This window comes from Chinchilla lanigera, unplaced genomic scaffold (genome assembly GCF_000276665.1).
Source record: "Chinchilla lanigera isolate Chin_1 unplaced genomic scaffold, ChiLan1.0 scaffold00110, whole genome shotgun sequence".
NCBI classification, from domain to species: domain Eukaryota; kingdom Metazoa; phylum Chordata; class Mammalia; order Rodentia; family Chinchillidae; genus Chinchilla; species Chinchilla lanigera.
In genome coordinates, this window is record NW_004955511.1 from 2,545,045 (window position 1) to 2,557,982 (window position 12,938).

A 12,938-nucleotide genomic window follows, 5' to 3' on the forward strand; every position below is an offset into this window, starting at 1 on the left:
TGTCTGCCCCGCACCCTCTCTGCACCTCCCTGCGACCCCGCCCCCGTCGCGGGCTGAGGCCGGGTCCGCCCCCTCCGCCCCGATGGACAGATGGACAGAGGGACAGAGGGTCGAGGCGGGTGGGAGGGGAGCGCGGCCGCTGCCGGGAAGGGGCGCGGTTTTGGGAAATCAACACAGGGCGGGGCGGGGCCGGCTGGACACGGCCCGCACAGCTCCGACCGGCTTCCCCTCGGTCCGCAGTCCCGGGTCGCGGGTCGCGATGTGGCCCAGGCGGACCCCGCGCGCGCCCTCGCTGCTGCTGCTGCTGCTGCTGCTGTCGCCCGCCGCGGTGAGGGGCCGAGGGGCGCGGGGACAGGGTCGGGACTAACCCTTCCGGATCGGGTCGGGTGGGGGTCAGGTCCCGCAAAGCCCTGGCAGCGGCCCTGGGCCAGAGGCTGCTCCCGGCCTCCTGGTTCCGATTTACAAAAGGGAGAGTAGTAGAGGCCCCTGGCCCGGAGGGCCCGAGGGGAAGAAGGAGGAAAGGCGCGGTCAGAAAAGGAGCTGTGGGGCCTGTCCCGGGCTGTGCCCACCTGTGCCCACCTGTGCCCGGCTGTGCCCGGCAGTCCAGGCTGCGCCCGGTGGAACAGGGGTGCTGTTGCCAGGCAGGCTGGCAGGAGGCCCCCAAAGCCAGGTGGGGAGCCAGGACTGCCGGCCCCAGTGGGCTGCAGGTGCCCTGCCTCTGCCGCAGGTGAGGAATTCTCAGAAGGAATCGGTGAGCCCAGTGGTTCGTGAGACAGAGTTGGACAGGCGCTGGGAGCAGGTGCTGGGCCTGGGGAGGCCCCGGGCTGACCAGGCATTTATCAGGCCGGGTGCTGGGGTGGGCCATGTAGGAGTGTGTCCCGGGGCCCGGTCTGCCTGCGCCGTGGCCCGTTGGAACCGGGGCCGCCGTCCTCTCAGCAGTGGCTCCAAGCGCACTGGGCAGGCCAGGCCCAGCGCCCTGGTCACGGGCTCCGGCTGCTGAGGCCCAGGGGAATTTTCCTGGAAGGACGGGAAAAAACTGGATTAAATTTTGTCTCCAAACCACACTTTTTCTTTAAAATCAAGGGTTGAATACAGACTTTGGGGCTGCGAGAGGGGTCCGCTGTGGGACCCTGGCTTCCCCTTCCAGCTTCTGCCCCTCCTGGACCCCCAGGGCTGGCCCCTGAACCAGGCTGAGCCTTGGCTTCCTTAGCTGAGGGGGCGGGTAAAACTTGGTTTCTTAGCCCCGGAGCTGCTGGTGTTAGGAGCTGGAGGACTCACCCCAAGGGGCTGTCCTGTGTGCCGCGTCTGGGTCCTCTGCCCTCTGCCCTCCTCTCTGTCTTAGGACAGCCCGAGGGCAAGCCTCCGGACCTGCCAGATAGCCCGGGGTTCGCTTTTCCTCCCCCCATCTTTCCCACCCTTTTTCTGCCCTTCCTTTGGGAATGCTCCTCAGTGGGGTGCAACCCCGTTTGGGAAATGCACGGCCCTGTAACAACGGCCACAAGTTCAAAGGTCTGTTGCTGGCCAAGCAAGGGAATCCAGGCACGCAGATACATACAGGAAAGCCCGGAGTGGTGGCGCAAGCTTGTCATCCCAGCACTTGGGAGGCTGAGGCAGGAGGATCCCTGTGAGTTCAAGTCCAGCCTGGGCTACACAGTGAAACCCTATCTCAAAAAGAAGGAAGAAGAAACATTCCTTTGTGGCGATGCTTGGACAGAATAGAATCCACGACTTTTTCTCCTGCATGGGGGTCCCTGCACCCCCCACCTCCAGGGCTGTCCCCTCGGGAAGGTGGTGGCCGCCCGGGGTGGCCCTGCGATGCAGGCTGCTAAGCCCCGTGTCTCCGACCGCAGGATGGAACCTCCTCCAGTGCTCCTGCGCCCAGCTCGGAGGCTGCGCCGCAGCAGGACGGCGGAGGCGCTGACGTCCCCGAGGCGGTACTTGCCCGAGGCTCCGAGCGCTCTTCCACCCTGCCGGCAACCACCCTTGTGACGACCACCGACGACTCCCCCACCCGGGCCCACACGGAGCTCCGCACGGAACCCTCCGCCCGGCCCCCCTCGGAGCAACCTGCAGAGCCCTCCACCAGGGTTCTCACGGAAGCCCCCACCCCGGCCCCCACGGAGCCCCTCTGCCCCCCGCCTGTCGCCCCCTGTTCCGACGCCGCCACGCACGCGGCGGAGGCCATCCTGGGGGACGCGCTGACCGACTTCGCCCTGAAGCTGTACCACGCCTTTGCGGCCACAAAGAGCTCGGAAACCAATGTGGCCTTCTCCCCCTTCAGCATCGCCGGCCTGCTCACGCAGGTCCTGCTGGGTGAGGCTGGAGAAAGGGTTCTGTGGGGGCGGGGAGGGGCCTCGCTTCCTTGTGGTGATGCACACACGCTTGCGATCCCAGCACTCTGGGAGGCTGAGGCAGGAGGATCCCAAGTCCAGGCCCAGCCTAGAGCAACTTCACAAGAGGCTGGCTCAGAGTAAAACATTAAAAAGGACTGGGGGTGTGGCTCAGCGGGAAGGCCCTGGGCTTAAGCCCAGTACAGAACAGTGGCCACAACCGTGACTTAATAGGCACTGTTAGTTGAACCGTGGTTCAAGGTAAGGTGGCAAGATGGAAGTGAATCACCCAGGACAGGGCCGGACTAGGGTCCCTCGCGGCTGCTTCCAGCTTCCAGCTTGTCGGGCATGGGTGTGCCCCTTAGCCTCTCTGAGCCTGACCAGAGACGGTGAAATCCACCTCGAGCGGTAAGAGGCAGAGCGCCTACCTGGCTCAGCAAGAGGTCAAAAAAATGTTAAACCCTCTGCCTTCCCGAGGGACTCATTACCCCAGAAATGGCACAAACACACTGCCAGCAGCAGTGGGGATAGAGCAGTCCCTCCCCGCGGACTGCAATCCGGGTGGCAGCTGGAGACAGTACAGTCAGCACAGGACTTCCTTCCAAGCCCGGCGTGGTGGCGCTAGCCTGTCATCCCAGCACTCAGGAGGCTGAGGCAGGAAGATCGCGAGAATTCCAGGCCAGTCTGGGCTACATAATGAGACCCTGTTGCCGGGTGTGGTGGTGCACGTCTGTAGTCCCAGCACTCGGGAGGCTGAGGCAGGAGGATCATTGTGAGTTTGAGACCAGCCTGGGCTGCAAAGTGAGCTCAAGGCCAGCCTGAACTGCATAGTGAGACCCTGTCTCAAAAAGACAATAAATAAATAAATAATGAGACCCTGTCACAGTAGTAATACTAATACTACTAATAATAATAAATAATGGTCTGCTGTTCCTTGCCTCTGGGGTGAACCTTTTAAAATCCAAATCAGCTAAGTAAGAGTTCATGTAAAACAGGCAGTGGTCAAGCTTGGCTTTGAAAGATGCATGAGATTTAAACAGGCGGTGACATTGGCAAGGAAATTCAAAGCCCTGGAAAAGCCTAAAAAGCCTGGGGTCCCTCTCATTCCCCCGCCCTATCTCTGACGTGCACTGCGGGGGTGATCAAACTAGGGTGAATGTTTAAACAAAGATTTATCATAGTGAAAGACACGCTGCCGTGAACCCCCAGCCCTCCCCCTCCCTGGGGACACACTCGCCCCACCGCCCTGGCCTCTTCCTGCAGCAGCTCTGGAGTCCTCCTTCCTGAGGGTCTTTATGAGGTGTGATCAAAAGTACAGTGAGTGCTGCCGCCCAGCACCGCCCACTGGAAGGGCAGCTCGGAAACACGAGGCCGCGTCCACGTCCACCTTACTCACCCGAGCTGGCACCGTGACTTCTAGCTCTTCCTCAAGTCAAGAAAGGTCAATGTTTGCATCAGGGCAGCCAGGACAGCACAGCTAAAGACACTCAGGGAGGAGGACTGCAGAGCTGCTGCACGCAGTGGCCAGGACGGTGGGATGAGTGTGTCCGAGGAGGGTTCCGAGGGAGTTTGTAAATATAAACGTTCGCCGTGCCGTCTCCCCTGCTTGTCTCCAGTGACCTCTGCCCTTTTCTGCAGGGGCCAGCGACAGCACCAAGAGCAACCTGGAGGGCGTCCTCTCCTACCCGCAGGACTTCTCCTGCGTCCACCAAGCCCTGCAGGCCTTCGTGTCCAAGGGCGTTACCTCCGTCTCCCAGATCTTCCACAGCCCAGGTGCGTGGCGGTGGGCAGGCGCTGGGAGGGGACAGCAGGGCTGTGGGCTCCAGGGCGTCTGCAATGGGGGCCGCAGGTTTCCAGTGGCTGTCTCCTGGCTGGACCTGGGCCAGGCCTTTGGTTCCTGCCCAGCTGTGCTTGAAGTTATGATCCCCATGACTCAGCCTCCCTGGGGGACATAGCAAGGCATGTTTCAGCTGTTCAGGTCAAGGGAGTCTTACCTGAGGTTCCCGTCCTTTTTATTTTGTGTTATGTGAATTTGTCCTTCACGTGCGTCATAAGAGGGGGTGAGAAGTAGCACGAGATAATCGGAATAAACTTCCACGGCGACCAGGTGTCCTTGTCCCCAGCTTGTTCTCCAAAGCCCTAGGGTTCTGCAGATGGCTCAAGAGTCCCAGGGTGGCGGGGATACGAGGAGGGATGGGACACCACTTCCTGGGATAGGGAGGTGACCAGCCACGGCCTACAGAGCCTGTTGAGGTTTTGAGCTCCACAGGTGACTTTGAAAGTGCAGTTTGGCTGTTTTAAAATGTTTACAGTCACAAATCTCCATCGTCCCCCGGGAAGGGCGCACAGGCGGCTCCCGAGTGGGGGCTCCTGAGCCGTGCTGCTGTCCGCACAGGTGCGCAGGTCGCCGTGAGGAGACGCCTCCAGCTCTCAAGACAGGGAACAGCTGGGTCAAACGGAATTTCTAGTTTCAGTTCTTCGAGGAACTTCTGTGGAGAAACCCAAAGTCTACATAATTTTTGTAAAAAACAAAAATAAAAGACAACATAAAAGGAAAAATAAAAGATAATAAAAGGAAACAGGAAACAAGGAGAGATGTTTTGCGGATCGGAAGGGGACCAAGAGATGGAGGAAGCCAGGCGTGGTGGCACACGCCTGTAAGCCCAGTACTTGGGAGGCTGAGGCAGGAGGATCGTTGCGAGTTCGAGACAAGCCTGGGCTACAAAGTGAGCTCAGGGCTTACTTTTTTACTCTGAACTGCATAGGAAACCCTGTTTCAAAAAAAGATGGAGGAAAGGTACAGACGGACAGTGGGCCCTAAGAAGAATTAAGATGCGTCCCGCACGTGTGCCGGTCCCTAAGAGGAAAGCAGGCACTATGGACTGCAAATGTGTGCCGATAAAAACGTCACAGAGCTGGCCTCGCCTGCCTAGATCAAGGGAGGGAACGTGTTCCTCTGTATGAGCGTAGGCACGCGTAAGAAAAGGTGTGAAACAAAAAAACATTTCTTGCTGCCTTGTTTTAATTCCACAAGTAATATTTACTGTAGAAAATGGAGAAAGATACAGAGTAGAAAGGAAAAGGAAGGAAACAGAAAATACCTAGAAAAAGCTTTCTCCTATGGGAGAAATGTGGCTTTCCGGTGTCATAAATGCTGCTTATACTCACTTGCCGTAAGCCACCTTTGTCGCCTCTCCAGCCAGCTTGGTGCAAATAAACCACGCTCAAGGCTGTAGGGCTTCTGGTCCCTGGTGCTCCTCTGGGTGTGGGGAGGTCCTGGGTCTTGTGCTGAGATTAAGCATCAGCAAAGCCAGGAGAAGGATCTCTGCCTGTGTTTTTGTTGTTACTGTTGTTTTGAGACAGGATCTTGCTATGTAGTCCTAGCTGGCCTTGAACTCACTGGGTAGCCCAGGTGAGAACTTTTAGAGATCCTCCTGCCTCAGCCTCCCCAGTGCTGGGATTACAGGTGTGCGCCACTACACCCAGCTTTCTGATCTGCTTAGTTCAGGAAAGTTTTTTGTTTCAAACACTGTTTTCTCCAGTGGACCTGGGCTCCAGAGCTCAAAAGTCAAGATATCTTGTCAGGAAGCTTCCCTAAGTCCGTGCCCTGTTGAATTAAGGGAAGAAAAGAGCGCAGAGCCGGGGGCGCGGTGGCTGATAGCGCAGTCACCTCAGCAGGCCAGGACTGGCCACCCTGCGCGTGGCTTAGCATTTGCCTTCTTTGGGGCTCACGTCTGCCCGTGATGGAGGAGTGGCCGGAGCCCCGCGCCCCGCGCTGGCTTCCCCATGCGCGTGCCGGGCCTCACCCGCCCTCCCCCCTGTCCCAGACCTGCCCATCAAGGACAGCTTCCTGAACGCCTCCCAGCGCCTGTACGGCAGCCGCCCGCAGGCGCTGAGCAACGACTCCGCCGCCGACCTGGAGCTCATCAACAGCTGGGTGGCCGAGAACACCCGGCACAAGGTCAGCCGGCTGCTGGACAGCCTGCCGCCCGACGTCCGCCTGGTGCTGCTCAACGCCGTGCACCTGAGCGGTGAGGAGGCCGCGGGGTCCCCGGGGTCCCTCCCCTCCCGGCCCGAGTCCCGCAGGCTCACGGCCGGCCTGTCCGCCCCGCAGCCAAGTGGAAGCAGCCCTTCAACCCGAAGAAGAAGAAGGAGTCCTTCCACGTGGGGAACACCGTCATCCAGGTGCCCATGATGTGGAGCAGGAAGCACCCGGTGGCGCATTTCCTCGACCACAACCTGCGGGCCAAGGCAAGTCCGCCGCTGCGACCGGCTGGGCCGCTGCTTCGGGGTGCAGCTCCCCGGCAGACCCAGCCTCTGTGCTCCTCCGCCCCGCGCGCCCATCCCCCCGCAGCCTCGGCCGGAAGTCCTGACTCGGTTTCTCCGCTCTGTGCCGCGGCCATGGCGACAGTCAGTCGGGTTTCTGGTCTGTGCGTGCGGGTCTCTAACGTCAACCTGCCCGGTGAGCCGGTGGCTGCTCAGACTGCGTGAGTGCGCATGTGTGTGTGTGTGTGGTGGTGTAAGGCAAGCATATGTGTGAGCACACGTGTGCAGGAGTCGGTGCATGACTTGTATGCAGTGTTTGCACGTCTTAAATGGTCTAGATGCCTTAGCAGAAACTGAACAATGTAATGGCAGTGATGAGAGCCTGTCATCCCAGTACCCTGGGAGGCTGAGACAGGAGGGTTGCAAGTTAGAGGCCAGTCTGGGCAACTTGGTGACTTAGTGAGACCCTGCCTCAGGTTAAATGCAAAAAAAGGGCTGGGGGTGTTGCTCAGTGTGAAGACCCTGGGTTCAACCCCCGGTCCTGCAAATAAATGAAATAAAGAAGAACTTCAGTGGGTGGGAGAGAGGGAACACGGAGCACGGACCGCAGTGTTTCTGGAGAGAGAGCACCTGAGGCGGTGCCCTGGGCGTGTGCCCCGCAGGGGGCAGACCCAGGTCCCGGAGAGAGAGCTGCAGGGGAGGTGCGAGCCCTGGAGACTGAGGACCCCTGTTACAAGGGCTGCGGGCTCCCCACCCAGAGGGCTCCTTGGCGTCCCTGCCTGGGTCCTCTCGGGCTACACTGGGCACCTTCCTGTGCTCTCCGGGTCCCTGCTGAAGGAGAGGCCCAGGCCCTTCCCCCAGCCAGCTGCTGCCCTGGGACAGCGCACGCTTTTCACCTCCTGGTCCCCTCGCTAGCCGCTCGGCCACCCCTGAGCCATCCCTGCCTCGTGCCCTGAGCCGGGGCCTCCGTCCTTGAGCACAGGGAGCTGTCTGTTTCCTTCTGTGTCCTCGGGGCCTACAACTGGGCCAGGTACGGTCAGGGCCCTGCGCTCTTTGCTGAATGAATAAATAAGTGCACGAAACGGGCTGTCGGGGAGCAACTCACTCCGTGTCAGCAGCTGGAACGTTTCCTGAACATGCTACTTTCCACCGTTCTGTTTTGGTTTTTTGAAACAGGATCTTGCTATTAAACTGGTCTGGAATTCACAGCAATCCTCCTGTCTCAGCCTCCTGAGTGCTGGGATGATAGGCGTGTGCTACCGTACCCGGCCTGTCGTTCCCAAACTTAACGAAATTATCCTGTAACTTTTTGCTTACCAGCATAAAACTAGCATGTCAGACTTGAAAATGGCAAACATTGGGGCTGGGGAGATAGCTCAGTGTCGCAAGCGCCTGTCTGGCAAGCAAAAGGTCCGGAGTTTAATTCCCAGTACCAAAAAAAAAAAAAAAAGTGACAAACATTGTTTTATTCATTCATTCATTCTTGCTAAGATGCTAAGTTGCCCAGGGTGGGCTCAAATTTATAATCAAGATCCTCCTGCCTCAGCTTCCCAGAGTGCTAGGATTAGTTTGAGTTTAACACCTAGGGTTAATATGCTGAAGTTACTTTCCTAAATCTCCCTGGGATTTTAGGATATTTACCCAAGCGAAGGGGTTAGATTTACTGAGATCCCTGGCTTGAAAATTCTAGACCACTGTGGTAAAATTTGGTCAGAGATCGCAGGCTATCTGTGGGACCTGCAAGGCCCACACCCCCAGGTCCCAAGGCTGTTGCTCCGGGGATCCCTTGCCCATCCTCCCCGGTTAGCATCTGTTTGCGACTTGCTTTCCAGGGCTGCTCTAAGGCTCCAGCCACAGGACAGTTTCTGCTCACCCCTTGTTCAGTTCTGCCTTCCTGATTCTTCCTGTTCCTCTTTGGGCCCCACCGCCTGGCCCTTTGACGAGGTTTTCCGCCTTGCTGGGTGACCCCACTGCAGGTTCCTTTTCAGCGTAGGGCTCAGCATCGCCCCCTGTCCCATGCGGTAGACACCAGGAGAACGCCTTGAGCAGTCTCGCAGCCCCGCCAGCTGTGGCAGCCAAAGCATCGATGTCACCAAATATTCTCTAGGGGCAAACTCACCCGGGTCAAGGACCCCTGAATTAAGACCATGGGTCCTGAGCCAGGCGTGGTGGCACACACCTGTCACCCCACCACTCAGGAGGCTGAGGCAGGATGATCCCTGTGAGTTCAAGGCCAGCCTGGGCTCCACAACGAGACCTTGTCTCTAAACAACAACAAAACTAGAGGCCACTCTGGGGGCATGGCGAGGGCGGGAGAGAGCTGGCGGGGCTGACCGGTGCCCTTCGGTTCCCAGGTGGGGCAGCTGCAGCTCTCCCACAACCTGAGCTTCGTGATCCTGGTGCCGCAGAACCTGGGGCAGCCCCTGGAGGAGCTGGAGCGCAGGCTCAGCGCCACACTGCTTAGGGCCATCATGAAGAAGCTGGAGATGTCCAAGTTCCAGCCCACGTACCTGATCATGCCGCGGGTCAAGGTGACCAGCACCCAGGACCTGCTTCCCATCATGGAGAAGCTGGGTGAGGCCTGCAGGGAGCTGCGGGGTGGTGGGCGAGGACAGGCCTTGTCTCCAAGGGCAGTGGCCATTCTGGGGTGTATTTTTGTTTTCCATTTCACTTACTTTATTTACTTGGGAGTTTTGAGACAGGGTCTCACTATGTAGTTCAGGTGAGCCTGGAACTTTGCAGCGACCCTCCTGCCTCAGCTTCCCGAGTGCTGGAATGACAGGTGTGCACTGCCATGCCCGGCTTCTAGAGTGTTTTTTACATCCGCAATCTCAGGTCACACTCGATCCTGTGGGCTTTAGGGCAGATGCTTGTAGCCCCCTGGGTCACTGAGGAAACTGAGGCTCAGGGACTTCACATGGCTCACCCCAAGTGTCCGAGCCTGACCTCAGCCAGTTCGGGGCAAAGCAGAAGGTGGTCCGCATCTCCAGCGCACAAGGCTCACTGTGACGTTGCTGCCTCAGGTGACCAAGGGGGTGGGGGTGGATGTTCCTTCACAGACGCACCTGTGACCATCCCCACCCCACGGATGTGCCGGGGCCTCCTGGGGGTGCGATCTGGAGACCTCGTTCAGCTTGGTTTGGTTTTATGATCTCTCTTATTCTTTTGTCTTTTTGAGACAGGGTCTCGCTATGCAGTTCAGGCTGATCTTGAGCTCACTTTGTAGCCCAGGCTGGTCTCAAACTTGCAACGATCCTCCTGCCTCAGGAGAAGGTATTATAGGTATTACCTCCAAGTGCTGGTATTATAGGCATGTGCCACCACACTCGGCCTGGTTTGGTTTTAGGATCCAGGGTCTTTCCACTGAGCTACATCCCCAGCCTTTTTTCTTTCTTTCTTTTCTTTTTTTTTTTTTTTTTTTGAGACAGGGTCTCACCATGTAGTTCAGACCAGCCTTGAACTCACTGTGTATCCCTGGCTGGCCTCAAAGTCACAGCAATCCTCCTGCCTCAGCCTCCCGAATGGTGAGATTACAGGCTATACCACCATGCTCAGCTCTGTTTTTTATTTTGAGAGAGTCTCACTAAATTGCCCAGCCTGGGCTTGATTTGAGATCCTCCTGCTTCAGCCTGCAGACTGCAGGAATTACAGGTGTGTGCCATGCCTGGCCAAAGCTCCCCAGTTTGAAGAGGTGATGAAGCCCCCATTTCCTGAACTTTGACCTCACGTCTAGATCCTTCTCTTCATTTCCCACTGCAGGACTTGCCTGCCGAGTACAAGGTCTTGTTTCCTAGCAGAAGTTTTTCCACTCCAGCCACAGCTGTGTTCGGACGTTTGCCCTGCCCCATGCAAATCTCCCGTTTTTGCAGAGACAAACCAGGTTTTCTCTAATCCCAGTTGATTCCAACCCGGCCTGCCTGACACAGCCTCAGACCCCAGAGTCAGAGCTTTGGGCCCGTAGACTGGAGCCCCGCAGACATCAGGCACAGACTGGTTGTGAACTGGAGCTTCTGGCGGGGCCTCCCCGGGTCAGGCCTCTCTAGAACGGCTGGCAGAAGCCAGGGAAACCACTTTTGTTTACTGCTGTGTTATACAAGGAGTGATCCAAATGTGCGGCGAATGTTTAAGTGTATTACGGTAGAACGCGTGCGGCCCTGAACCCTCCTCAGAATCCACCCTTAAGCACTCATCCCATCCCTCTTGCCACCTCCTGCAGCAGTTCTGCAGGTTCTCTTTCCTGAGTGTCTTCTTGAGGCGTGATCAAAAGTACATGAACGCTCCCGCCGAGCGCCACCCGGCGGAAGCGCAGCTCGGAAACGCACGAGGCTGTGTCCCCATCCACCTTATTCAGTGTGTCTGGCGCCACGCGACCTCTGGCTCTTCCCCAAAGTCAAAATGGCCATGAAAGAGAAACGCTTTGGATCGATTCAGGACATCGAGGCAGCCAGGACAGGGCAACTAAAGACCCTCCGGAAAGAGGACTCCAGAGCTGCTGCAGAACGTGGCCGGACGGTGGGATGAGTGTGCTTGAAGTGAAGAGGATTCTCAGCAGCGTGTGTTTTGCTGTAATCTTGTTTTTTTTTTTTTAATTTTTGTATCAGGACCTGAACTCAAGACCTTGGGCTTACCAGGCAGGCACTGCACTGCTGAGCTATATCCCCAACCCTCTATTTTTTTTTTTTTTTTTTTCCGGTACTGGGAATTGAACTCATAACCTTGCACTTGCCAGGCAGCCGCTGTGCCGCTGAGCTAAATCACCAGCCCCTATTTTTTTTTTTCAAATTGAAGCACTCAGTGATTTTTTTAATCATGCCTCCTATAACACGGTAGGCTGAGATAGCTAACCAAGCAGGGAGGAGGTGGGCAGGACAACATTATGCCCCGGGCGGGCGCAGGCCCTCCTGTCTCGAGGTGCCCGTGCACGCAGGGAGCCCTCAGGTCCTGCGCCCAGGGATCTGTGTGGCGGCCTTGCACACAGGCTGTAATTCACTGTCCCCTGAGCTAGAAGTGGGGCTCCCAGCTCCCAGCGCCCAGGGACCACCTCATCTTCCAGGCGCTCAGACCCCACCCAGGAACGCAGCAAGAGCCACCTCACTGGAAGAAAAGATAAAGACAGCCCTGTCCCCCTGGGCCCAAGGGACCCAAGAGTTCCTTAACCAGCAACCAGGGCAACACCAAATATTAGAAGCAAAGCTGCGCCTGGTGCCCCTACTGCTAAGGAATCCCAAGAATTTCTGGAGCTCTGGGTCAGGAGCTTCGGGCAGAGAGCGCTGCTGGGATTTCTTGGTCTTCACAGCACTGCACCTTGTGTGTGGCCTCCTTAAACAGCACGAGACCGAGCTCTGATAGGTGACTCCTTTTCCACCATGGCTGGACTCCAGGAAGTCTTGACATCATTATTCAGGGGTTGAGGTGCGGGGGGACTCTCAGCCCTGACAGACAGTGATGGTTCTGATTCAAGGGACCCACAAATGGAAAACGGCTAAGCCAGGCCTGGTGGCGCACGCCTGTGATCCCAGCACTTGGGAGGCTGAGACAGGAAGATCGCTGTGAGTTCAAGGCCAGACTGAACTGCATAGTGAGATCTTGTCTCAAAAAACAAAGACAAAAGAAACGGCAGAAGGCTGCTGTGCAACCTGACAAGCTAGGGAGGAGGAGGCAGCGTGTGGGAAGCGGGAGGAACCCGGAAAATGCAAGGCAAAGGTCTCCCCCAGCTCAGGGTTTCGTGGGAGGCTCTGACTCCGATCTCCTCCCACTGTGCCCTAGAATTCTTTGACTTCACCTACGACCTCAACCTGTGTGGGCTGACGGAGGACCAGGACGTGCAGGTATCGGAGATGCGACACCACACCGTGCTGGAGCTCACCGAGGCCGGCGTGGAGGCGGCCGCCGTCTCCGCCATCTCCGTGGCCCGCAACCTGCTGACCTTCGAGGTGCAGCAGCCTTTCGTGTTCTTGCTCTGGGACCAGGACCACAAGTTCCCCGTCTTCATGGGCCGGGTCTACGACCCCACGGCCTGAGAGCCGAGCTGGGGTTGGGACCTGTCCGTGTACCCAGGCCTCAGCGCGCCCGGGCTGCCCTGCTGCTGCCTGAGGGCCCCCTTGCTTCTGCCAGCCCCTCACGGCCCTGCCATGCTCTGCAAACCGCTGTTTGCAGCTTTCTCTGGCTCAAGTTTACCAGGCCCTACAAATAAAACCTGGCCAACCACGACTTCCTCTCTCCTTAGCCTTTGTGTATCAAGTGCCTCAAGTTTATAGGACAATAAGCTGGATGTGGTGGTGCATGCCTTTAATCCCAGCACCCTGGGAGGCTGAGGCAGGAGGACTGCAAGTTCAAACCCAG

At 57.7% G+C, this 12,938-nt stretch overlaps 1 protein-coding gene across 1 annotated transcript; it reads left to right on the forward strand.

Moving 5' to 3' along the window:
* Nucleotides 1–292: 292 nt before the first annotated feature.
* Nucleotides 293–12,806, forward strand: Serping1 (serpin peptidase inhibitor, clade G (C1 inhibitor), member 1; the record flags this gene model as incomplete). The annotated part of the gene is given in 7 exon segments (XM_013506484.1): nt 293–328; nt 1,851–2,313; nt 3,969–4,103; nt 6,158–6,361; nt 6,445–6,581; nt 8,951–9,170; nt 12,363–12,806. Coding segments are annotated over 7 exon segments (1,449 nt in total), but the record flags the coding sequence as incomplete, so codon positions are not given.
* Between the last annotated feature and the right edge of the window lie 132 nt (nt 12,807–12,938).